Raw genomic sequence first — 26505 nt, forward strand, 5'->3', positions numbered from 1 at the left:
GCCGTGGGGGCTCCTTCAGCGGTTGCTGCTTGGAAGGTTCCTGTTTGTTTACGTATGCACATATGGGCTCTGCAAGGACGAGAGTCACGGGATGGGCCTGGCAGGGGAGAGCCAGAAAACAGCTACCCTGCCCTCCCCTGAATCCTAAAAGCATGTAATATGTAAACGGCTTTCCGATTTAGAGACTTCTAAATTTGGTGTGGTTGCCAAGTTACTAAATTACTTAGGATAGGAGCTTCAGGGCGCACAACAGCCTCTCAAGGCACAAGGTCTCTTCAAACTGGACAAGCATTTAACAGGGGTTCTTGCAGGCATTGCCACTTCCAAGCGAAATTCAAGGCTGATTAAGCTCCCCCCTACTGTCTCTTATGCCGGCTTCTTACCCCCACTCCCTACCCCACAGACAAGTTAACCTTTGTCAGGAATGGGTAGAGAGAAGATGGGGTGATGTTGTCTTTCCTCACACGAAGAAGGACTTTATGCAGCTTAGCTGGCAGTCCCAGTATTGTGATAAAAGTTACTTCTGTAAAATTTGACAACATGGAGGGGAATAATGCTATCTCTTGTGTGAGTTGCAATTCTGGAAGATTCCATTGTGAGAAGCTCCCGAGGAATCAGGAGTAGCTGCCAGTGTAGTTATAGAGAGACAGGGTCCTTCCAACCGCTGGAAAAAATAAACAAAAGGGAAAACCAGAGATATTTATCTGGTTTATGAATTGTGAGGGTTTTTTTTTTTTATTCTTGTTTAAAAAGAAACGTAAAGTTGTGGGATTGAAGACATGGAATAATTGCATAGCAAAAGCTTCGAGCTGATGGGAAGTTCGGGGCAGTTTTGTCTCATTTTTATCGGATAAAATACATTTGGTTTCTCTTTTGACAAACCATGTATTTGTGAGGGAAGAAAAACGATCAGGCACTGTTACTGGCCACGGCTACATAAGAAATCCCCCTGTTGCCAAAGGATACCACATGAAAGTGTCTGTGTGAGGGGAGGGGCCGGCCGGGGGGTGGGGCCAAGAAGGATGTTGCCTTAAGCTTCCTATGCTCCGAGTTGCAATTTGTGAACCAACTGTGATGAAATCGCGCCCTGGACGAATCAGATGCGCCTGTCAACTTCCCAGGTGGGATTGCTTGGAGTTAATAGACTGAACTCAGAGCCCCAAACGAACGCAGTGCATTCCGGGCACGCAGCGAACACCCTGCAGAGGCTTTCCAAGAATCCCTCGGCATGGCGAGAAAAGGCTCTTTCGGGTCACACCAGGTAGGCGGAGGATGCAGTGACTCGCGAACTGCTCGATCTTCCGAATCACTTCCATTTGAATTCGATTTTTTTTTTCCTTTCTCCTTGTTCAAATCCAGACATCATCTGAGAAAGCCTTTCGGAATTGGCAGGACTGGGGTTGCTGGACTCATCAGAACTGCTTCCGTGAATTTAGAAGTCCATCTAATCCAATCTAGCTGTGTTTGACGATTTGATCTCTTTATTCCCTTAGGTGATATCCTTGTTCACTTTTGCCATCGGTGTCAACATCTGCTTGGGATTCACAGCAAGTCGGATCAAGAGGGCAGAATGGGACGAAGGACCTATCACAGGTAAGAGTAGCAGTTATTAGCAGATTTGATTCTTGAGCAGTATTGTGCATTTAGGCAATCCACGTCAACGCCTTCTTTAGGAGGACCTCAGAGAGCAATGAATTTAGCCTATGTGTACGGGTATTTTGCCTGCATGCCAATGCATAACCCCTGGAACTGGAGTCGCAGACAGTTGTGAACTGCCATGTGGGTGCTGGGAATTGAACCCTGGTCCTCTAGAGGAACCACCAGTGCTCTTAACCACTGAGCCATCTCTCCAGCCTCTAAGAATGCTGTTTTCATCAGAGGACTTTATTGTCACTTCTTAATAACTGACTTTAAATTTTTGCACCCTGAAATTTATAAATATCAAAGAAAGGTAAGATCCTTTGTTCATAAATAAAGCCAGACTAAGTGCAGTGAAAACCTGTTCTGGTTTAATGATGGGGAGGGATGAGAATGACGATTCAGAGGGGTGAGACAGAGGGATGTTGCCCTCCTCTCTAAAGCACAGCATTTGCTACCATAAAGTTATGTCCTGGGAATGAGAAAGAAAGGAGGTTGGTTTTTCTTTCCTTTCTTTAAGAGATAAACTGTTTTTGTTTTTAAAATAAAACTTTAGAAATTAAAAACGTTGGGACTAAGATTTACTGAGAATAAGGGAGTCCTCCCAGTGGGCTCTTTAGAGGGCTTCAAGAGTCGATCTGCACTCGCTGTGTTCTCTTGGACTGAGGCAAGGTGAGTTTCCCCGAGCCTTCCTGACCTCACTAGCACAGGCGGAGTGAAAGAGACGCCTTTGCAGCCCACGGGCAGAGTGGGGCTTCATAAAGGGCTGCTTGTGTAGACCGCCGGGCTCCGCTGACCTGGTCTGAAGCAACGACTTGGTTAATTTCCTGGAAATTGGAGCTGCTGATGGTTTCAGAATTAAAAATTGCATTTGAAATGACAGGCACTCTAGGGGGCAATATTTTCTTCCCTTTCTCTGACATCACAGTACATCCTCTGTCTTCCTGGGAATTTTGGGTTTTCTCTGGATTGGAGCACTGTGAAACACCACCTGTCTCTGCAACACCATAAAATGTGTATTATTAAGCAAGCTCTGACGGGATGGTGAGTCCTCCACACAGAACGCTACTTGGATTAGGCTTGAGAAGGTGGAAGGAATGGGTTTGAAATGTGGGGGAGGGAGCTGAGGTGAGGTGCTGTTTGAAGGAAGAATGAGAAAACAGATCTTAAAAAATTGGGGCCCCAGGGAGCCAAATGGACAAAACTTCATTGTGTTTCGTTGGGGAGGGAGGAGAGGGGTCACTGGGCCAGAAGAGAATGCTGTTTTTATTGGAGGCAAATGCTGTCTTCAAAGCCCTCTTTTTCACTCCTGCTAAGGCTGATTGTGACTAACAGACAGGGCCCTTGGTGTGGGCATGTGGCCCTGACAGCCCACTGCCGGCTCTTTCCAGTGAGGCTAAAAGGAGCCTTTCTTCCGTTTCCTCTAAGTGATATTGACAGGAGTCAACGCTGATTCTCTAATCACTGTGTTATTTTCAAACTTTTTGTGGGACCTGGATCATGAGGCTCCTAGCCTGGCCCCCTGGGTCCATATTAGTAAGTGTTATAGCCACAGGTAGGTCACTTGTAAAGTTTCAGCCCTCAGCAGTGAGGGTCAGCCTCTAGGTCGGTAGTTTATATTAAAAAAAAAAAATCCCCAGGTCTGCCCCATCCTGCGTCAGTCTCTCTGAAATGTGTGCGATGGCTACCAGAAAACCTGAAAAGCATAGATTAAATGTATTACCCCTGAGAACATTGCTCATACAAGAGATTATTTCCATATGCCGTGGGAAATAGTTACGAGAACAAAGGTGTCTATAATATAAAGTCTGGGAAACTAGTCTAGTCTGTCGTATAACTCGTCAGTTAGATGACGTTAACTATAGTGATAGCTCACTTACACCTACCTACCTGTCTATGTGAAGCGTAGTCTTAGGACATCGTACAATTGGCACTTGAGTTTCAGGGTTTAGATATATAGTTCTGTGGTTTTTATTCTTAAACTACTTTTTAATGCAGCTTACCTGCTGTCTACATACTGGGGTTCACTTCTGCTGAAATAGAAAAGACCAAAGATGCCTCTTAGAAAGTGGGGGAAAGCAGTGTGTAGCCGGGTTTTATATCTTTTTAAATGCTAACTACACTGGGAAGGGGGAAAGCTCCCAAATAACAAATGACAGGCTATCCTGGCTATTAGCAAAATGTTTGCATCAGAAAACATTGGCTGGGTTTTTTCCTACACCTATTAAAATAAGAGTTAAGAGAGAAAGCACCCCAATTTTTTTCCTTTAAACAACACTCTCAGGCTCCCAGCAAATCCTGCAAACCCAGTGCCGCCAGGTGTTTCACCAGCAGGAGAGACACAAAGAGGTTTCTTTCTTTTTTTTTTTTTTCAAAGCACACAGCTTCTGATTGAGTCCTCGGGCTCCAGAATAACGACAGGGAATGTTTTGTATGCATGAATACTCTCACTGCTGCCCTGTGAACCGAGGTGTCTGTTCCAAGGCTGTGACCACGCGAAGAAACTTAGCATTGATTAACTAGCACACTTGTTAGCTGGATTTGCTGTTAGGACCTGATCATCTGTCAGAAGCAGGGGGACATAAGAGTTCTCCCGGATCCTGAGATGTGTAGGGATGCTGTGGCCGCTCCTTCTGCATAGAAGGTGTAAAATGACCAGAGTCAGTTATAATATTCCAGAAAAGGGACGCTGCGGTAAATGGGCAGCAGAAATCAAATTTCCAAGGAAATTTCAGTGCTGAAAGTTCAGCTGGATTTCTTTGTTTCGAAAGGCGATGCAGGCACTCCATTTATCTTATAAGATGGAGAGAAAAATCTCTGTGCATGCCGCTGTCTGCACACTGGCGTGCGTTGTGGATGCGGTCCCTGGAGTCGTGGGGGAGAATGTATTACAGAAGTACCCAGGGGAACAGGGGTGCTCTTTGAACTAGAAGCAATGTGACCTTGGAGAGACTTGTGGCTTGACCAATAAATATCCAATAACCCAGTCCAATTTATCATCATTTTTATTGGTTTAAAAGGAGTGATTAAAAGCACACGAGTGATGGATTTTTTTAGTATAAATATTAAGTGAAAAACATAACTAAAATTTTTATGAGAAAACAGAAAATCTTACTAGGGATGAGCAGGCTCAGGTTCTTTGATGATTTGAGGACTCTCACTGTACACTTGAGAGCAGTTTAAATAACAGCCTGGGGAATGTAGGAAGATACAAAATGATGGTCAGCCATCACTCTGTGAGTAAGTGGTCAGATAGGGCATAATGTGCACTGTGGCTTCCTGTTAGATTGAACATAGAAACAGGGGAGTGTGAATCAATGTGATGAAATCAGCCAAGTTAGAATTCAGGGTGTCATAGATTTTGCATTTCTCTGTTGAGTGGGGCTTGGTGCAGTGATTTTCCCATTTACACATATATAGCAGAGAATTCTCTACACTGTTTGCATATCTGAAATTTCAGTGTGCTTTGTTCAACATAGATTTTTTTCTTTTTGTTGTTTCTTCACTTTTTCTTTTATTGAAAATAGATTTTTTTATACAGTATATTCCAATTATGGTTTCCTCTCCCCCAACTCCTTCTAGACCCTCTCAGCATCCTCTCCTATCTGAATCCACACCCTTTCTGTCTCTTCTTAGAAAGTAAACAGGCATCTAAAGAATAATAATACAATAAGAGAAAACAAACAATCTAGCATATAACACTCAAAATTTCGAGCTTGCTTATAAAGTTTGAAAAACTCCATAGTTAATGAAAAGTGGGGTATAATACTGAACGCCTATAATCCCAGTAGTTGAGAGGCTGAGATTGGAAGGTTCAAGTTCGAGGCTCTTGGGGGGGGGACTACAGTAAGAGACCCTGTATGAGTCAATCAAATCAAATTTGTTCGTCAAATACATAATGTGGCTATGCTGCGATAATCTGAGACTTTAGCCGAGCAGCTGCTTACTGACATGAGAGTCACTGGCTTGATTCTTCAATTAGAAAAAAAGATTTGAAAGCAAAACAGCTTAAGACTGATGTATACCGGAAAGGGTGTATGACGAAACCTTTACGTCCTCTTCAGTTGTAAGGCCAGCCATCACTGTCTACATTTGTAGTTGATGGGATTGGCAGTGTCTAGTTGGAAGTGATGGCATGTTCTCGTTCACTGGCAGATTTGCTACTCAAATTTATGCAATTTATTACATTGAGTACCATTTAAGTGGCCTAGAGCAGTGGCTCTCAATCTTCCTTTAATGCAGTTCTTCAGATTAGGGGAAAAGCCCTTCAGACAGATGATTATTTACATTGCTACTTTACAACTGTAATTTTGCTGTTGTTATGAATCATAATGTAAATATTTTTGGAGATAAAGCTTGCCAAACGGGTCACAACCCACAAGTTGAGAGTCATTGGTCTAGAGGTTAACCTCAAATATTAAAGTTTTCATCTAAAGGACAAAGATTCTTCTTTCTTATAGTCTGTGAAGTCGTTCTACATGTGAATGTATTGTGTTTATAGATATGATGTTTTCACAATACAGATGTTCGAAAACTTGCCAGGTGGATCAGTTTATCCATTTCTGTCCGTCTTTCTCCATCTCTCCTTCCTCTACCTCTCTATCTTATATCCTCCTACCCTATGAAATATGGCCCAGCATCTATAAAGAGGAGAAGAGAGAACAGTGGTTGTTTCTAGAAAGTTCTCTACTTAGGAAGCAGTGAAAACTGACAGATGGATCTGCGTATAAGCTGATGGTGCTTGCTTGCTAAGGGATGAGGTGAAAGCACTGGGAAAAAAGGAGGAGGGCTGTTCAGTCGAGATAGGATGATGAGAATGAATGAGTTAGGGACTCCAGCAGAGGTGGATGGCAGCTCTCCAGTGTTTAGAGCGGCGTCCTGAATGCCCAACATGCGCTCCAAGCCTTTGCTTGCAGGTCACACTTGGGACAGGACAGCAGACAGAAGGGAACTGGTTCTGCTTTCATGCTTTTGAGAGAAGAAGCCAACATCAGGACAGCCCACGGCGGGTTTCAGAGCTTTATTTTCAGCAGTCACCTGGACTGAGTACCAAGGATAATCGGAGGGACTGACAGGGAACTAGGTGTAACCCTGCCAGTGGGACCAACCTGTGTGAAGAAACTTAAGTCCACCTAGCTTTAGGCTAGGCTAAAATACTTGAAACTTTAAATATCACCTCTCTTATTGACTGTCTTCTAGATTCAAATTTTCTACTTAGCAAGAAAAAAAAAAAGAAGATGCAGAGTAAGGAGAACACTCCTTCATTGCTGGTAGGAATGCAAACTTGTACAGCCACTTTGGAAATCAGTATGGGCGGTCTTTCAGAAAATTGAGACTCAACCTACCTCAAGACCCAGCAATACCACTTTTGGGCATATACCCAAAAGAATGCTCAATCACACTACAAGGACATTTGCTCAACTATGTTCATAGCATCATTATTTGTAATAGCCAGAACCTAGAAACAACCTAGATGATGCCCAACTAGAGAATGAATAAAGAAAATGTGGTACATTTACAAAAACAAAGAAAACTTAGAAGGAAACAGGATTAAGAGTATAGGATGGAGTCAGTGTTGATAGCAGCCTTGGCCATCAGTTAGGCTCCCCCAACAGTCCAATTCAATTGTCAGTAGTTCATGGTTTTTATATGTCTGCAGAATGAATGATTACAGCATTCTCTCTCTCTCTCTCTCGCTATACACACACACACACACACACACACACACACACACACACAGTGAAAGGAAATGTCCTTGAAAAGGGGTTTACTCAATCAACTTAAAGTAATCTTGCCTGTTCCTATCTGAATTACAGATTTGAAGAAAAGAAATGTAACTTACATTTGCATTTTGTTGAACCATGAAATTATACTTCGGTGAGAAGGAGCACACAGTACTGACACTGTTGCAGATTATAGTTGTGTATTTCCATTTTAACATTCAAAGTCCCTCAAAACTGACTTATATAGATCGGTAACATCTGCCTTTTAAGATTAGAGAGCAGGCTTCCTCTCTGAAGTGAAATAGTATTGTTTGAAGAAGCAGATTGAAGGCAGTTTACAATCTTGGTGTCATAGGAGTAAGGGCAAACGTCTTGTCACACACCCTTGTTCTCACTCAGTACTTGGGAATGCTTTCGTTGGCTTGCTTTGGTGTCTTCTGTATTTGGTGATTTTTCTGGCTTCCTCAGTGACGATGGAAATTTTGGGATGGCAGCAGTTCATTGCCGTGCCATTTTCCTCCTCTCAGTGAGTTACAGAACGGAAGCGCTATGCTGCTCTCCTGAACAAAGGAGGGTCTACACTGCAAAACTCTGGCACGTTATTGAGGACCCTTTCCATATTTGGCATCACCCAGTTGCAATGAAAAGACAAATCTTCAAAAGGTCTAGGGCTAGTGCGATGCCTCAGAGGGGAAGAGTGCTTGCTACTTAAACCCAAATGACCAACATCCATGGAAACCATGTAAAGGTGCAAGGAAAGAACCCGTTCCCGGAGTTTTCATCTGACTCCCACATGTGGGCTGCAGAGTGTGCACCTGCACACATGCACATGGTTTATCCACATGGACACATGCAGCTCCCTCCCTCCAAACAAAACAAAACAAAACAAAACAAAACATCTATTCTTAGATGACTGGATGTGAGGAAAAACAAAGACCCTGGGCAAACTTTTTTTTTTTTTTAAGCTGGTATATAGAGGTGACTTGTAGAATGAACAGGCCCATGCTTGTTCCGGGAGATGGGATGGAATAGTCCTGGAAAGGCCAAGTGGATTTTTAATTCAAGCTCCATTTTGTTTTTATTTATTGATTTATTTTATTTTTGAGATAGAGTCTTACTATGTTGCTCTGGCTGTCCTAGAATTCTTGATGCCGATCAGATTGGCCTTGAACTCACAGAGATGCCCCTGCCTCTGCCTCCCAAGTGCTGGGATCAAAGGTGTGCACCACCGTTTCTGACTCTCTCTCTCTCTCTCTCTCTCTCTCTCTCTCTCTCTCTCTCTCTGTTTTGAAGCTGGAACATTTTAAGTTTCTTGGGAAGGGTTCTTTCATGACTCAGACTAACTCTTCCTTTTTCTTCCTGTGATTGTTGGTTGAATTCGCCGTTGTCATCCGCGAATGCGTGTTGGCGCATTTCCTCTGATTCCCACAGGAGCTCACTCCTAACTGAAGCTGCAGACAGTCTGATCTTGCACATCTTCACGGAGATGCGCCTCTGTAGTAAAGATGCAGCTTTGATGGCCATCCTCAGTGGCAGTCAGCAAGCTTGTCTGTAGCTGATAAGGCAAGCTGTTGGGTGGGATGCGACCCTCTGCAAAGATGGCAAAGGGAAAGTTGGGAGAATGGCTCTTGTCATAAGAAATATTTACAAAATCACCTTGTTGGACTGGGCAAAGAATAATTACAACCCAGCTTAGGATCTGCATAGGTATTTTCAAGTAAAGACAGATGTAGGGATGAGCTTTTGATGAGGAATACAAACATGGAGCAGAGACAACATTACTGGCTGGGACCCCACCAAGAAGGCAATAGGTTGAGCAACACCTTCAGACTTCTCATTATCTAGCCTGTTAGAAGAGCTGGGAGTGTTTACAGACACAGCTCATGGGGCGATTGCTACTTCAGATTGATCAGACAGCTGCTGGAAGGATTTTGTCCATGCATTAACCTTAATCAAAGAACGTTCCATGATACGTTTTTTACTCTTTCTCCTTTTGCTATGGGATTTTTTCTCCTCTAGTTTTCCTTCTTGCCTGCCATAGTTTCTTATGGCTCAGTATGCACAGGCCAAAACCAACAGAAAAATGTGGTTTGTGGAGCAGAGGTAAGACACTGCATCACAAACAGACATGATTTTTCTAGACTGAATTGATGTGGTTTGTCTTTATTTCAACGTTCCGTAATCAGCAGTGAGAAAGCATTTCCCATCTCATGGTCTAGTGACTCTGGCTTCTTAAGCTCAACTGACCTGATGCCATAAAGTCTAGGACTGGGTGCTTCTGCCTCTGAAGTGGACGGATGACTAAGGGATGAGCTGACTCTTCAGATAAATGGCATGGGCGCAACTAGAACTGTCATTTAATATCTGTTCTCCTGCATCTTGCTTTCTCAGGATTTTAAAAGTGATACATATATACATTCATACATACATACATACATGTATGTATGTATTACAAAAATGGTAATTTTCTCAATACAAAAATTACAAATAGCATGTCATAAAAATTACATTTGCCAAGACCTGTTATGTTTGTGATATGTATTTCATCCACCTACACACATGGACAATAGGAGACAATGAACAAAAAGGACAGACAATTACTTGTGAATTTGTAAAATGTTGCAAAATTTAAACTAAGAGACTATTTTTATTTTGAAGTGCTATTTTTAAACAACAAAAACTCTTATGCATTTGGCTTTATTTTGGGCTTCATCCACAATATTGATGAATGTGTGTTCTAGTACCAGCCTTAATTATTTACCTTCAGAATATACTTTTCTATCTTGCCACTGAATTGTTTTGTTCCTTGAACACTTTATTTATTTATCCATTCATTTATTTGTTTATTCATTTGTCTATCTATCTATCTATCTATCTATCTATCTATCTATCTATCTATCTATCTATCTATCTTCTATCTGAAATGTGGTTTCTCTGTGTATTCCTGGCTATCTATTCTAGAACTTGTTCTGTAGATCAAGCTGGCCTCACTCAGAGATTCATCTACTTCTGCCTCCCAAGTGTGGGGATTAAAGGTGTGCACCCCCACCACCCAGTTCAGTTAGCTTTTTCTATTCATTCAACTTCCTAAAATTCTGGATATCTTTCTCTGTGAATGTATTGAATATTTTAGTTTAGGATGAATTAGGATTTTTATGGTATTGATGATTTTATCTTTAAAATTGTGTGCCTCTGATTTAACTAGATTTTTCTAGAGCGGTCCTTTTCATAAAATTTTAGTATATTCTTTTAGAAAAGGATTTTATTTTTAATTGTGTGTGTGTGTGTGTGTGTGTGTGTGTGTGTGTGTGTGTACATATGAGTGCAGTGTCCATGGAGGCCAGAGAGGAGGTCAGATCCCCTGACACTGGAGTTATCGTCAGTTATGAGCCATCCAGTATGGGTACTGAAAACCAAATTTAAGTTCTTTGTAAGAACAGTACGTGCTATTAATCATTGAATCATTTCTTCATATGACTTATAAAATTCATATCTTGAATTTTTTCATTTAGATGCTATTATGGGTAGACCTCCCAGTTAATTTCCCATCATACATTACCCACACAGGAGGAGTTTTTCCAATTTTCATCTTATCACATTTTTTCATTTCTTAAACTTTGGTTAATTTTTGAGAATTTTAGACTATATTACATGCAAACAATGTACTAGGTTTTATTTTTGCCTTGTGGCATTTATTCTAGTCATACTGGATTGACATGGATTTTATGAGTGGAAGAGACTGCAAAAGTGCTCCTCTCTTATTGAATGTGTTCAGACTGGTTTTGGACCATTTTCACTCAAATTTCCTTATAGTGTTGTTGTTGGTGACAATATTCACACAAAACCTTGCTATGTAGCCCACGCTGGCCTTGAACCCTTGCGTCTCTGCATAGTGCTTGATCATGCTCGGCTAGCAGGATGGGTTTATTAGACAAGAGATGAAATCTTATTTCAAGAAGGGCACTAACCATTATGTGGGTATAGCACTAATAATCAAAATCACGAGGCGAGCCAGCGTTTGTCACTCTTTATATTTGCTGCTCTGATATGCACAGGTTCCTTCATTCAGCACTCATTTCAATCTGGAATTATTGTTACGTGCCTCTCACTTTATGGATAAGGAAACTGTGCTTTATGTAAGTCAGGCAACATGCTTGAGGGACCCAGATGCTGCAGACAGGCTTCTCATCCAGAGTCTGACTGCATTTCCACACCAACTGCTTCCAAGTGCCACTCCTCCCCTGGTGTGCCATGGCCGCCCCCTAAGCTGTTGTCCTTGCCTCTTGTTTGAATGGCAGTGTTATCTGACTCTCCGTGGACCAACACATCTGGATCCTGCAAGGGCAGATGCTTTGAGCTCCAAGAGGTGGGACCCCCTGACTGTCGCTGTGACAACCTATGTAAGAGCTACAGCAGCTGCTGCCACGACTTTGATGAGCTCTGCTTGAAAACAGGTATGTGACTTCTGGAGGCCTCTCACCCCCAGCAGAAGGCTTAGTGACTCCCAGCTGTTGGGGCACCTCTGCTTCAGCCTCTTCTCGTAGTGGGCTTTAGTTTGTTTCTTGAAGGACTGGTGGTGGTATGGAGGATGTACTTTGTATGAATAACTTGACTCAGCCAAAGACGTCACTTTCCAACGGCAGGCAGTGAGGACAGCTTTTCAAAGCATTTGAGGCCAGGCCTTTGTCCATTTTCCTCAGTTCCGCCTCCTTCTTGCCACCTCATGCTCACTGCTAGGGTATGTAGGCTCTGGGTGTACCCATTTAAAAGTACTAGGTTTAAAGTTTTAATTTCCGGCTATCTGTGCACATGGAAAACATTTATGGAATCGATGTGGGGTCTTGTGCTCTGGGCAGTTCTGAAATCTTCCAAAATTTTCCCAGTTTTATTTACCCTGTAGCGGAGTGGTCATTGGAACATAGGAGCTGTTGGATGAATGCACACCAGTCAAAGGAAGCATATCCTTGGAGACTTCTGTCTTCATGCTTACTCTGTTTTCAAAGCCAAATGTTTTTAGATAAGACTTTTGGGGTATCTTGTGTGTTCACCACCATGCCCCTGCATGGGCAAAACCTCATTCAATCTACCTAAGAAAAATGGCAAGGACCCTGCTTTGAACACTGGAGACTGATTTCTCAATTCCCCTGACAAATTATGACTTTCACGCATGGGTGGTATTTTGGAGAGCCCAACTTACCACTGCTATTTGTCTGATTTTTTAATGATATTATTGGCAATGATGCATTATTGCCTTTACTTAAGCCTTAGTTCTGGATTTATTTGAAAAGTTGACATAAATTCCCTTACTAATTATGACTTATTTCCCCCACAGCCTGAAAACTATAAGGGCTTTATTAGTTTTTTTTTTTTTTTGTAATATATTTTTGAAGCGTTCAGATACATTTTTCTTGTGCATTTCCCATGGAACTTCTACCAGGTTCTTCAGCTGTGGCTCCAGAAGCTTAAGAACTGAGGCTCTTGTAAATTGAGTGCACAGGAAGAACAGATGTCCCATGGAGCTCTCGGACTCCAGGACATAACTGAAAACCAGCAATCTATCCACTTATCACCGAGGAATCTAGAACATTTACATTTCAGCCGTGCTCTGACAATCTTGTTGTGGATAAGTTCTGTCGGCCTTCCACCATGGTCTTCAAACTCCTTGCAAAGTTTGCGCCCCTGATTCTAGCTTCATTCTCTTTGAATGTAGCTCAGGCCTTTCTTCCTAGTTTAATAAGACCATAGCATCATCTCTTATAAAGCACTTTACTCTCTGGTGTCTAATGTCAACATGTATTGAATGTGGAAGAATCCAATGTCAAATAGCAATGGAAAGTCTAGAGGAGGAAAGTTTTACAGGTTCTGCTATGCCATCCAGGAAACAAGCCTAGAATTTCAGTATAAACTCTCTCTGGCTCTCTCTCTCCCTGTCTAGTGCGTCTGGATAGTGTATGTATAATTATATTTGTATTTATGTATACAATCATGTGGGAGGCAGTGTCTGTATCTATAAGGCTTTTAAAGCACCACCCTTTCAAATGGCATCAAACGCTCTGTAAACAGTTGGAACGTAATTCACTGACTATCCCACCTCTGTCTGACTATCCCACCTAGCAAGGGCTCTTCTTGATAGAATGTCATGAAGGATCAGCCTTGCTTTAGAGCAGCGACTCTTCAATAAATTTTCTCATGTTGTCGTGACTCTCAACTAAAAAATTATTCTGTTGCCACTTCATCATTGTAATTTTGCTACTGTTATGTATCATAACATAAATACCTGTGTTTTAAGGCAATTATCTGTGTTTTTAGGGAAATATCTGATAGTCTTAGGCAACCCCTGTGAAAAGATTGTTCATCCTCCAAAGGAGTCGTGACCCTCAGGTCGACAACCCCTGGTTTAGAAGACCATTGTTTCTTTCTACCGGCTACACAGCTTGAAAAATGAAGCTTTCCTTGATTTTTCTGCCAGTAGCTCTTCTACTGCCTCATTCATGCCTTTCCAAGGTTGAATGACGGTGTCTGGGGATTGCATGAATATCTCTCTTGGATGAGAGCTCCAGGAAGATGGAGCTCTTGTCTTTTGTTTCGTTTTGTTTTTTCAAGACAGGGTTTCTCTGTTGCTTTGGAGCCTGTCTTCGAACTAGCCCAATGTAGACCAGGCTGGCCTGGAACTCACCGAGATCCACCTGGCTCTGCCTCCCGAGTGCTGGGGTTAAAGGTGTGCGCCATCACCGCTCAGTGGGGCTCTTGTCTTTTGCTCTTCTCTAAGCCCTCAGCTCCTGGAGCATGGAAAACAATGAGACAGAGAGATGATGGGAAAAACTAACTCTGAGAATTAGCCGTGAAAGCTCTTTATGTTACTACAGCCCTCAGGTTCAAGAATCGTAGTTCATTTTCAACACCATTCTAAGGAAGTTTAATAAGTGTTCATTGAACAGCTAGAATACGCCAGTGAATCTCATTTTCTTGTATCTGAGATGAAATAGAAACGTTTCTTTTTAAAGTTTCTATAAGACTTGTGGTTTATTGGCCAGAAAAAAAGATCAATTTAAAATATGACAATAAGCTGGATGGCGGTGGCAAACATCTTTAATCACAACACATGGGAGGCAGAGGTGAGCAGATCTCTGTGAGTTTGGGGCTAGCCTGGTCTACAGAGCGAGTTCCAGGACAGCTAGGACTGTTATACAGAGAAACCCTGTCTCGAAAAACAAACAAACAAACAAACAAAACAGAAACAAAACCCCAAAAATCCCACACCCCCCAAATGTCAATAATGCTGAGATTAAAATGAAAAGGTTACTTGTTTGAATGTTTCCTTGAAGACTTGAATCCTGAGTTATCGTTCAGGCAGGACTGTAGCCCATTTACAGACCTCCTCAGAGGCAGGGAGCTGCCTTCTGTACCCCGCCACATTTTGGTCAGTTAGGATTTTGAGGGCATTAGCGCTTCTTTGTACTCTTTCTCTTCTTGTGGTACTTAGGGCAGTTCTGGAGGGGCGGGGACTCTTTGACTTTCTGGGTTTTGTTTTTCTATGAGAGCTCAGTTGCGCTGTGACTTTGCCCTCTGCTTTGAAAAATTAGAAATTCATCCTATCTGTATGTTCTCCAAATGTCTTCTTGGCCTCTGGCTGACTCAAGTTTCGCAAACAGATTAAATGATGTGGGCTTCTGGCTCTTTTTGTTGGAACCCTCTGTAAGCAACTGTGGCCTCTTTCATTTGGTCTGCGTGCAGCAGTGAGAGTGTTTCCTCTCTGATGATTTCAGCTCGCGGCTGGGAGTGCACCAAAGACAGATGTGGGGAAGTACGAAACGAGGAGAATGCCTGTCACTGCTCAGAAGACTGCCTGTCCCGGGGAGACTGCTGTACCAATTACCAAGTGGTCTGCAAAGGTACATGCCTTTAGACTACCTCGAGAGACGAAACACAGGGCATGCCCCAAGATACCTTGAATTGTCTGGATAGAACATCTTACATGCAGGGCTTGGAGATGGGAAAGGACTTCATTATTATTTTTTTTTGATTTAGTTGTTTTATGTGTATGAGTGTTTTGCCTGCATGAACATAGACGCAAGCACCATGTGTGTGCAGTGTCTGTGGATGTCGGAAGAGGTTGTCAGATTGTCTGGAGTTGGAATTACAAATGGTTATGAAGCCACCATGTAGGTGTTGGGAACTAAACTTGACTTCTTTGAAAGAGCAGCGAGTGTTCTTAACCACCGAGCCTTCTCTTCAGCCTCAGAATTATCATTTTATGTATGTGAGTGTTTTGCCTGCATGAATGTCTGTGAGCCACATGCAAGGTCATCAGAAGGTGTCAGATCCCTTGGGACTGGAGTTATAGATGGTTGTAAGTTATCATGTAGATGCTAGAAACTAAGCCCTGGTCCTCTGCAAAAATAGTATGCACTCTTAACCACTGAGCAGTCTCTCCAGTCCCCAAGACATATATGCTTAAAATAAATTGATAGGGTTTGTTCTTCAATAATTTTTATGCATTGTATCTAGAACTTTCTGTTTACTGTAGTCCTCCACTCATTTTCACCTTCCTTCCACTCCTCTTCTCCCCCTCTCCATAAGTCCATTTCCCACATTTATGTCATTTTGTTTTGAGTTCCACTGAACTGAACTATGTTCAACTATGTGACCTTAGGTTTAACTGCCCCTTCCCCTAGAACTCAGCAATCAGTGGGTCACTGTGGTTCCCTCTTAGACTGATGCATAGCTACTGGCAGCCTTCTTGTGCAGACCTGTTACTGGCGGGTCCATTCCCTAGCCAAGGGCTCCTGGGCTGTGTACCATGGCCTGAGCACTATCCTACAGTCTTTGCTCTGGGCTTTCTTTCTTTTTCTTTTTTTTTCCATTTTTTTTTTATTGAGAAAAGGAGAAAAAAAAAACAAGTTTCCACCTCCTCCCAGCATCCCATTTCCCTCCCCCTCCTCCCACCCTTCTCCCCCTCCTCCCACCCTTCTCCCCCTCCCCCCATTCCTCTCCCCCTCCCTCTCCAGTCCAAAGAGCAGTCAGGGTTCCCTGCCCTGTGGTAAGTCCTAGATCCTCCCCTCTCCGTCCATTCCTAGGAAGGTGAACATCCAAACTGGCTAGGCTCCCACAAAGCCAGCACATTACGTAGGTTCAAAACCCCGTGCCATTGTCCTTGGCTTCTCATCAGCCCTCATTGTTCGCCATGCTCAGAGAGTCCAGTTTTATCCCATGCTTTTTCAGTCACAGTCCAGCTGGCCTTGGTGAGCTCCCAATAGATCAGCTCCACTGTCTCAGTGGGTGGGTGCACCCCTCGTGGTCCCGACTTCTTTGCTCATGTTCTCCCTCCTTCTGCTCCTCATTGGGACCTTGGGAGCTCAGTCCAGTGCTCCAGTGTGGGTCTCTGTCTCTATCTCCATCCATCACCAGCTCTGGGCTTTCTAATGGTGAGCAAGGTGAGACAGGCTGCTTCAGATCCCTTCTGCCTTACGTTTTCCATCCATGGTGCCCTGTTGCTTGATGCCTGGGTTGAAATAAATCCTTTCTCTTTGGAGTTATTATTTTCAGAGTATTTTATCATAGCAACAGAAAAAGAGACTCTGCAGCAAAGAGTAAATCACAGAGTGGCTTGGAGCATTGGAACATGACCTCTGTTCCCCGTGGATCGAAGACATTTGCCAAGGCCCTAGCAACAGCTTAGGGCTGCGGGTGCTTGCTGGTGAAGTCAGTAAAACATCAACAGAGCTGGTTACACACAAAGCCTTATTTGTATAATATGTATGTGCATAGTAGAATATGATACTTTTATGATCTTAATGGTCAGTGACCCACAGAAAACATAAAAGATATAGCTCCAGACAGTAAAATATTTTAGGGACCACGCAGTCACATAGAGATGTTTAAGCAAAAAGAAAAAAATGAATTTTTTTTTAATCTATAGGTTCCATCACCTCTTATTTCCTAATTTAAGTCCTTTTCCTATGTCTGGCACAAAATATTTATGAAATGTCTCTGCTAAATGACTTCAGGGAAGGGCTAACTAGGGATATAGCATGTGCTGGAATAAATCCCTACTTAAGAAAGAAAAAAGAAGGGGCTGGAGAGATGGCTCAGTGGTTAAGAGCATTGCCTGCTCTTCCCAAGGTCCTGAGTTCAATTCCCAGCAACCACATGGTGGTTCACAACCATCTGTAATGAGGTCTGGTGCCCTCTTCTGGCCTGTAGGCATACACATAGACAGAATATTGTATATATAATAAATAATTAAATTAATAAAAAAAGAAAGAAAAAAGAAGATCCAGGACAAAAAGGAAGTTGTTCCTGTGGGTGTAAGTGGATCCGGAACCCTCCCACAGCTGCTGCTGCATTGTGCGGTTTCCTCGACTCTAGCAACTGGGCTTTTATTTTGAAATATAGCATCCGTCAAGAATTTATTCTCTTTGAATCTTCATGTAGTAAATATAATAAGCAGACACAGGGCTATTAAGAGAAGGGAAAAAACAAGGAGGAAGATCTTGGATGCCGTTAGTCACCGGATCATGACAGGGGAAGGCCATTTTTGGTGGTTTGAATTCTGATTTCATTACTCTAGTGAATCTCACTTGTCTGCCTTGAGCTACTCGTGCTTGGGAAAGATAATTCAGTTTACTTACTAGCCTACCTGGTCAGCCAATAGCCAGACGGGTCTGGGCCATGGGAGACTTCCAAGTGCTCTCTATATGGGAGAAGTTTCTGAAAGATCCTGGGCACAAGATTTATGTCAGTTCAAGGTAAGTAATATTTTGCCTGTCTTAGAGAGCATAAGGTAAATTCTTAATGATATTTTTTTCCTCCCGAAGAATGCTGTCTTCATATCTCTCGTGTTGCTAGGCCTTTTTATGAATGAGATAGCTCACAGTTTAGAAGCTGAAAGTCTCCTATTGGGAAGTCCCACCTGTTTGACCTTGATGATGATTGTTGTGGGAACTAATGAAGTCCTATGAGACACGCAGGTGTTAATCTCTTGTGAGCATGGTCCTCTCACAACCTAGTTTCTTTCCATAGGCGTCACCTCTTAAATACTCCATGTCAACATTGCCATACTGGAGATGGATACTGTAGTGTATGACCTCCTGAGTATGTCAGAAGGCAAGGGTAGGCAAAGAGGTAGATGCAGACAGCCAGATTCTGGGGGCTCATTGGTCAGCAAGCCTAACCAATCCATGAACTTAAAGCTCATTGAGAAATCTTGCCTCAGAAAATCAGATGGATAGTGGCAGAAAGAAAGACCTGACAGAGACCCGTGGCCTCCACACACGCAGGACTTAGGTTCTCAGATCTTGGTGCAAGGGAAGAGCGAGAGGCAGCTTGGGTTTTCCTATTAAATGTTCTCCACATGCCCATCAGAAAAAGCTCTTGCAATTGTCCATGTTATCCTTGTATATGATTAGAAACATAAACTTTTTCTCTATGTGAAGGGAAGTTGTGTCTTGCTTTCTATGGCTTTGAGATCTAGAGTGGCCGAGGAGGGAGAGAATGTTCCATCTAATGACCAAACAGTTTATTTTTGGAGGGAAACAAACATGAAATCTTGTCCACTTTTTTTTTAAATCTACAAACCATTTAGGCTCTGAAAGCTGAAATAAACACCATTTGAGGTTATTAAATCTTAGCTTTCCCACCATGTATGGGTGTACTTTAAAAGCCAGAGCAGACACTAGACTTTATTTCAGAACTTCTTTTTAGATGGTGTCCCAGTAATAAATACCAAACAGGACACACAGATTCTGGCATTGTGCTTCTAGGCTCTGGATGGCTTCTATAAATAGACTTCGCATTAAATGTCCCCATTTTTCCTTGTAGGAGAATCACACTGGGTAGATGATGACTGTGAAGAAATAAAAGTCCCCGAATGCCCTGCAGGGTGAGTGTATTTTGTCTTATAGATATTATGAATTCTTCTACATTCCTTGATGAACCCCAATGAAGGCTAGATGGGTGAATAGCTACAAACATTTTAAGACAGACATCCATGTCTACACATAAACTTGTATGAGTTCTTATAAATACGTTGCCAGTCAAGTTATCTTGATACTTTTAAAAAAATAAACAAAACACTCTTAGGTATTATTTTGTGTGTGTGTGCGTGCACATGTGTATGTATGCAGGATGTATATGTAAGCATTTGTGCCAAAGTGCTTGGAGGTCAGACAACCACTTTGTGGAGCTGATTCTCTCTTTCTGCCTTTGCATGTCTTCTGGGGATCAAGTCAGATCAGCAGGCAGCCACGGAGCCTGTTGCCAGTCCTGTGCTGAAGCTTTGATGTTCTTTTCTTCCTTCAGCTTCTCCTATCACTGCTGTGCATTCTGGGGTCTCAGGGTCTGCTGTGGTCTACCAAAGTGCATCTACTGATCTCTAAAGTATGCACTTCCTGCAGCGATTCCCCATCCTCCTACCTTGCTTTCCCCCACAGTAGCTTTCCTTGAGTTCTGTTTTTGCCTTTGTTAGTGTGTGAGGGAGGTGAAAAAGAGACGGAGAGTCTCGAACTTCTAAAAGTTGTGCAAGAAGGTAACTCCAACCAGATTTGGCAGAAACCCTCTTCTCTGCTGACAGACAGTCAAACTGAGTGATACCTCAAGTGTGACCCAAACTGGGCACTTTTACCTTCTAGGAAACTGTGTAGACTTCATGGGCCTTACAATGTTTGGCAAACAATACATTTTCAACAAATGTGGTTTCATAATTTAGTCTTTAAATATCTGTATGTATGTGTGTATGTATGTATGTATGTATGTATGCATGCATGTATTATAGCCTAGAATGCAGAATTTAAGTGTTTAGATACCTTTATTTTTTTCTTCCTTAAAAAATCTTAATTATTAATAAAAGAAAGGAAAAATAACGATATCTAAACACTTTGGATATGTGGAATGGGATGAAGCATTTATGACTTTCTACCTGGCTGCCTTAAAAAGTCTTATTTCTCACACAACTTCTAATAGTCTCAAGTCAAGAGTTGCTTGTCCGATTCAAATTCTTAGAAAGAATCCTGCATATAGTTCAGTCTTTAATGACTGACCAACTACACCCTTAGAATAATAGAGTACCATTTCAGCCTTTCTTGGCTTGGGTCAACAAGTTCTTTGCTAATAGACATTTAAAATTTTCTGCAACTTAAATCACCTTGGAAACAATTTTCTAATAAACTTGAAGGAATGCTTCTATGATGCTGAGGTCCAGTGGAAAGCATGTTACTGTGGATAATTTTACCTCACTCATGGAATCTGATTGTATTTATATAAGTCTGATGAGTATTTATTGGAATCATACATGGCGACAGACGCCTGTCAGCCACTGAGGCTAACACAGGAGGTTTGTGAACTTGAAGCCGGCCTAGTCAACATAGCAAGTTCTAGGCCAGCGTGGAACTCTAGAGGGGCAGCCTTTTAACAGATGATGATAGTAAGATACACAACAATGTATATGTTAGGGCAAAAGAGGTATGTCTTAACATCATGAAGGAATTTGGAAGCACGAGCAGCTAAAATCATAGAAGAGGGAACTTTGGGCTGGGTTTTAGAGAATGAGTAGGAACTTTCCAGGTTACAAATGGGAGAAAATAATAATACATACATAATACACATATACGTACCTACCTACATACATACATGCATGCATCATATATCCATATATTTAACTATTGCATAAGGTTCTTGTTTGTAGGGTAGGAAACAACAGTAGCATCAACTACTTTCTCTTGGCCGTGGTGATTTTGCCAAATTTAACTGAATTCAGTTGCCTCAAACGTTATGTGGTTGGGAGTCCAGGCTTTCCATATTCCTTCCTTCTTGGGTTTCCCTGGTGTGGACTGGTCCCACTGTGGAGTGTGTGTGGCAGCGGTCTCCCTGAGATTTATTGTGCTACTGTTTAAGGTTTGTCCGCCCTCCATTGATCATCTTCTCTGTGGATGGGTTCCGTGCATCGTACATGAAGAAAGGTAGCAAGGTCATGCCCAACATCGAGAAGCTGCGTAAGTCATTCTCCACTCCATGTTCCCATCTCCTCCAGGGCAGCCACTGCTCTGTTGTAGGCATCTAGAGCCACAGGGCCACTGTATGTCTGTCCGTCCGTCCTTCCTTCCTTCCTTCCTTCCTCCCTCCCTCCCTCCCTCCCTCCCTTCCTCCCTCCCTCCCTCCCTCCCTTCTTTTCTTCCTTCCTTCCTTCTCTCTCTCTCTCTCTTTCTTTCTTTTTTAAAAAATAAATTTAATTATTGGAAATACAACAGAAAAAGGCATGTGTTTTTTATAGTTGAAAAGTGAATTTGATACTTGAAGTGGTTCTGGGTGGTTTTCTTGTCCTGATTAGTCATTTTCTACTTCCAGGGTCCTGTGGCACACATGCTCCCTACATGAGGCCCGTGTACCCCACAAAAACCTTCCCTAACCTATACACTTTGGCCACTGTAAGTATTTGTTTTCAAGTACTGTATATTCAAAGGTCTGATTTAACCGTGGAATGACTTGAAGGGGAATTTATTCTTTTAAAATACAGAGCATATTTTAATTTTTAAAAAGATTTTTTTTAAATATATTACTTGAGAATTTCACACAGCATATTTTTATTGTATTCTTTCTTATCTCCTGAATCTTCCTTTCTTTCTAGACCATTCCCCCTTCCCTACCCATCCAACTTCATGTTCTCTCTCTTTCTCTTTTTTGGTTTTTTGAGACAGGGTTTCTCTATGTAACAGTCCTGGCTGTCCTAGAACTTGCTTTGTAGACCAGGCTGGCCTCAAATTCACTGAGATCTGCCTGCCTCTGCCTCCTGAGTGCTGGGATTAAAGGTGTGTGCTACCACTGCCTGGATTCTTTCTCTCTCTTAATGAAAACAAACATAGAAACGGAAACAAAAAGAAAAGTCACTTAAAAACATAAAGTCTTCTTATACTGGCTAAATCTATTTATTTGGTGCGTATGTATGTATGTGTGCATGCATGAGTGTGTATGTGGGTGTGGGTGTGCATGTGCACCTGTGTGCATGTGTGTAAGTCAGGGAACAACTTTAGAGAGTCAGTTTTATCCTTGGATCTCTGAGTTTAAGGTCAGTCTAGTCTGCAGAGTGAGTTCCAGGACAGTCAGGGCTACATAGAGAAACCTTGTCTCGAAAAAACAAATAAATGAAAAAAAAAACCAAAAAGATGAAAAACTGTTGGGTATGGTGTTGCACACCTTTAATCCCAGAGGCAGGTGGATCTCTGAGTTTGAGGCCAGCCTGGTCTACAAAGCGAGTTCCAGGACAGCCAGAGATACACAAAGAAATTCTATCTTGAAGAACAAAAACCAATAAATAAATAAATAAAGCAAAACAAAAACTGACCAACCAACCAACCAACCAACCAACCAACCAACAGCACAACAACAAAAACCCCAAAACATATTCTTCAGTATTCAAAGAAAACCTTATCCTTCCATTTGCCTCCATTGCTTACTATGACACTCATGGCTTTATGGGTGACTAAATTGAATTTCAGAATTAAAACTGCAGCCTTTTCAAGTGCTCTTCTTGCCAAACTTCCCATTAAACTCTCAACTTCAGAGATGTCTATCATTTATTCTGAAGTTTCAAATAAGGGCTTCTATGTTTGAATTTTCAAATATTCCAAATGCTACCCTGTTTTCTTGTTTCAAGCACAATGTTTTATTAATCATTATTGTTTTGTAAGTTAATTATTTGAAGAACAAACAGAATCATGCACTGAATCTCGTTTGGAGACATGTACCCATTTCAAATAAAATAGTAAAAATGTCTATTTTGTTAAGTCTCAGCAGTAAAAAAAAACCAAATATTATATTTCTCACCATCATTTGCATTTCTAAAATAACTTAAAATTAGCTATAATTCATTTGTCCAAAGACATACTCAAAGGCTATATGTATCTATTTGATTTGGGTAATTCAATATTATTATAAAACCATCTATGATAAGAAAATTGATAATAGAACTAACATATGTAGATTGTTACATTGCTATTTTAACAATAAAGCCAAAATAAAGGTTATATGTATCTTACTGGAGTTGGGTAATTCAATATTATTATAAAATCTTCTATGATAAGAAAATTGATAATAAAACTAATATATGTAGATTATTACATTGCTATTTTAACAATAAAATCAAAATAAAGGTTATATATCTTCTACTTGAGTTGGGTAATTCAATATTATTATAAAACTTGCTATAGTAAGAAAGTTGACATTAGAACTAACATGTATAGATAATGATATTGCTATTTTAACAATAAAAATCACTCTTATGCAAAGGGTTTATATCCAGAATCCCATGGAATTGTTGGCAATTCAATGTATGATCCTGTATTCGATGCTACTTTCCATCTTCGAGGGCGAGAGAAGTTTAACCACCGATGGTGGGGAGGTCAACCTGTAAGTCTTGAATTCTATGTGTCTGTTTGCATTGAACTACTTTTCCAAAATAGGGTGTTTTACCTTTTGATATTGCATGTGTATATTTGTATATGTGTACATTTTATATATGTATATGTGAATCTATGTAGTATATTTGTATGGGATGTGTATACTTCCATGCATGTAGGTATGTATTATGCACATATACACACATGCGTCTATGAATGTACACGTGCCAACATAAGTTAGGATGACAAAAATGTGAGATGATACATTTCTTCTCTGGGATGATAGTGGTGGAATTATACCGTGGGTTGAATGTCAGAGTGCCTAGATGAAGGAATAATCAAATGTTACCTATTTATCAAATTTGGAGATACAATGTAAAAGAAAAAGCACTATGATTTTTCAAATATTTCAACCCAGATGACATCATAAGCAGGAATAAGAGTGGTTGATGGAGAATAGGAGTGGATTAAAACTCGCAGGAAATTTATAGATTATTTTATTTAATCCACTTGTTTATAGAAGGTAAATGGAAGAAGTGGAGTCCTACCTTGGTGCTGAGGCAGAGATGAACACTTGGAAGGAGATTCTGCCCGGGACCTCAGACACTGGCAGAAAATCAAAAGGCTTCAGGCAGCTTCCCAGGGTGTTTTTTCTGAGACTGTGTACAGTTAGGTAACCTGCTTTGGTCAGATGTGAAAAAAGCAATGACATAAAGCCATGGTTGTTGACTGTATAGAACTGGGCTGTTGAGTACATGCTTTGGCCCAAGAGGCTCAGAATCATAGCAGGAACATAGACCAGGGCACAGTCAGTCAGAGATGCGCAGAGAGTGAATGGAAAACGGGTCCATCTCGAGCTGTCTGGGGCACTGGTGAAGGAGGAGGCTTGTCAGACCTCTGTGCAGTCTGCCTAGGTAGGAGTGGGAGGAAGGCACTGTCCTCACTCATCCCATACAACCACCAAGCCTAGACGGCCTTGAATCTGAGCATTCACTGCTGCAGACAGGCAGAATAAGGAGTACAAACAAGAGATGTTTTCATAAGGTATCTTTTTCTGAGAGAAGGTCTTCTGTGATTAAAATATTCATCTTGCTTAATAGGTAAATCACTATGCAAGAATAAATGTGGGCTTCTTATTTCTTTTTTTTTTTTTTTAATAAACACTGACAGATTTTCTGTATGCCCGAAGAAAAGGCTCTTTATAATAGACACTCTGATTTTACTGCTCTCATTCAGGCTGAATTCCCAGAGTCTATGATGACTTAGTTTGTGATCCCAGTGAAATTTGTTGGCAGGGTGGATTCCACAAGTTTATGACAGAGGAATATTTTATGAGTAAATAAAGTGATGGCAACGCCAGCTCTACCGGCCTATTGCTGGTTGTTCTTCAGTATTAATTTGATTATGGAAACCAACTTGCCTGAGGAACCGCAAGGGATCTATGGAGACAAATGGTAATCTGACTTAATTGGATCACTTTACACTTGGTGTTGACATTAAGTTTTCTCTGGGCTAGCATGACTCAGCAGCAGAAAAGCCCACAAATTCACAACCTTCTGCAGACACTGAGTAGAGAATCTGTTGACCTGCCCCAGGAAGTAAGTTCTCTGTTCTGCTTTGTTGGCCTGCTTCCTCACTAGCTCTTAGAGTTGACACATTTGACCAAGTCTCCTAATGCTCCCCAAAATTTGTGGTGACACTGACTTGTGTTTCTGTCTATTGTCTTGATCAAGACAGAACAATAAGGATGCTAAGGACCATCATAACTATATTTTAAAAACTCATTGTATTAAAATCTGACCTAGCCAAAGAGCATACATATAAAAACTAGAAGTAACTGTAGGTGAAGTATACCATCATTCAGTGCAGTAAGCACTATATGAAATAAATTCTATGTATTTCTAAAGCATGTATATAAACCTCTTAGAGACTCGTCGATTTTGAGGTCCCCAGTGAAAAAAATAATCTTAGGTTGGTAATTTGATTTAGTTCCATTCATATTTTCCTAATGATGAAACTATGTAGGACATTTGGCTAAGTATCCCAGGGACCAGATGAAACAATGAATAAAAACCACTTCTTGTCCCTGTTTAAAACCTAGCAGATGGGATGAAGATTTGGGGTATGTTCATGCGAAATTTTGAATCTACATAGTAAGTTTTCAAAAAATAACTTCTATAACTTAATTTTATATTTAAGAGTGTCTTTGCTTGGGTTTTTTATTGCTACAAAGAGACACCATGATTGTGGCAACTCTTATAAGGAAAACATTTAATTGAGAGGGCTTGCTTACAGTTTCAGAGGTTCAGTCCATTATCATCATGATGGGGAACATGGCAGCATGCAGGCAGATGTGGTGCTGGAGGAATAGCTCAGAATGCTCATCCTGCAGGCAACAGGACGTTAGCTGTCACAGCGAGGGAAGCTTGAGCAAAAGAGACCTCAAAGCCCGACCCCACTGTGACACACTTTCTTCAACAAGGCTATACCTCCTGATAGTGTCACTCCCTTTGGGGGCCATTTTCTTTCAAACCATCACAGAAAGCAACTGGATATGATCACTCTCATCATGAAGGTTTTTGTTTGTATGTTTGTTCGTTTTTGACTTGCTAATCTTTGGAAAGTGCTATTGGAAATTGCCATCACTTGCTTATGACTCTGTATGCTCCTGTGTATTTTAATGGAGTCCCTTAGGGTGCTTACTTCTTTGAAAATATGGTACAGTCCTGTAACCTCTGAGGAAGAGGTTGGTGGAG

At 41.4% G+C, this 26505-nt stretch overlaps 1 protein-coding gene across 2 annotated transcripts in view; it reads left to right on the top strand.

The window, feature by feature from the left end:
* Positions 1–1073: 1073 nt before the first annotated feature.
* Positions 1074–26505, top strand: part of Enpp2 (ectonucleotide pyrophosphatase/phosphodiesterase 2) — a 78550-nt gene continuing 53118 nt past the window's right edge. The window contains exons 1-8 of one of the 2 annotated variants that reach the window (XM_041672358.1): positions 1074–1261; positions 1494–1593; positions 11660–11815; positions 15128–15253; positions 19182–19242; positions 21252–21349; positions 21702–21781; positions 23640–23759. In XM_041672358.1, coding sequence (XP_041528292.1) covers positions 1229–1261; positions 1494–1593; positions 11660–11815; positions 15128–15253; positions 19182–19242; positions 21252–21349; positions 21702–21781; positions 23640–23759 — 774 coding nt within the window. In that variant the 5' untranslated portion in view covers positions 1074–1228. The remainder of the gene's footprint in view (positions 1262–1493; positions 1594–11659; positions 11816–15127; positions 15254–19181; positions 19243–21251; positions 21350–21701; positions 21782–23639; positions 23760–26505) is intronic. The other variant, XM_041672359.1, reaches the window with a different exon arrangement.

The sequence above is a fragment of the Microtus oregoni genome, unplaced genomic scaffold (genome assembly GCF_018167655.1).
Source record: "Microtus oregoni isolate MIOR12 unplaced genomic scaffold, Mior012 000022F_ref0000154, whole genome shotgun sequence".
Taxonomy (NCBI): Eukaryota; Metazoa; Chordata; class Mammalia; order Rodentia; family Cricetidae; genus Microtus; species Microtus oregoni.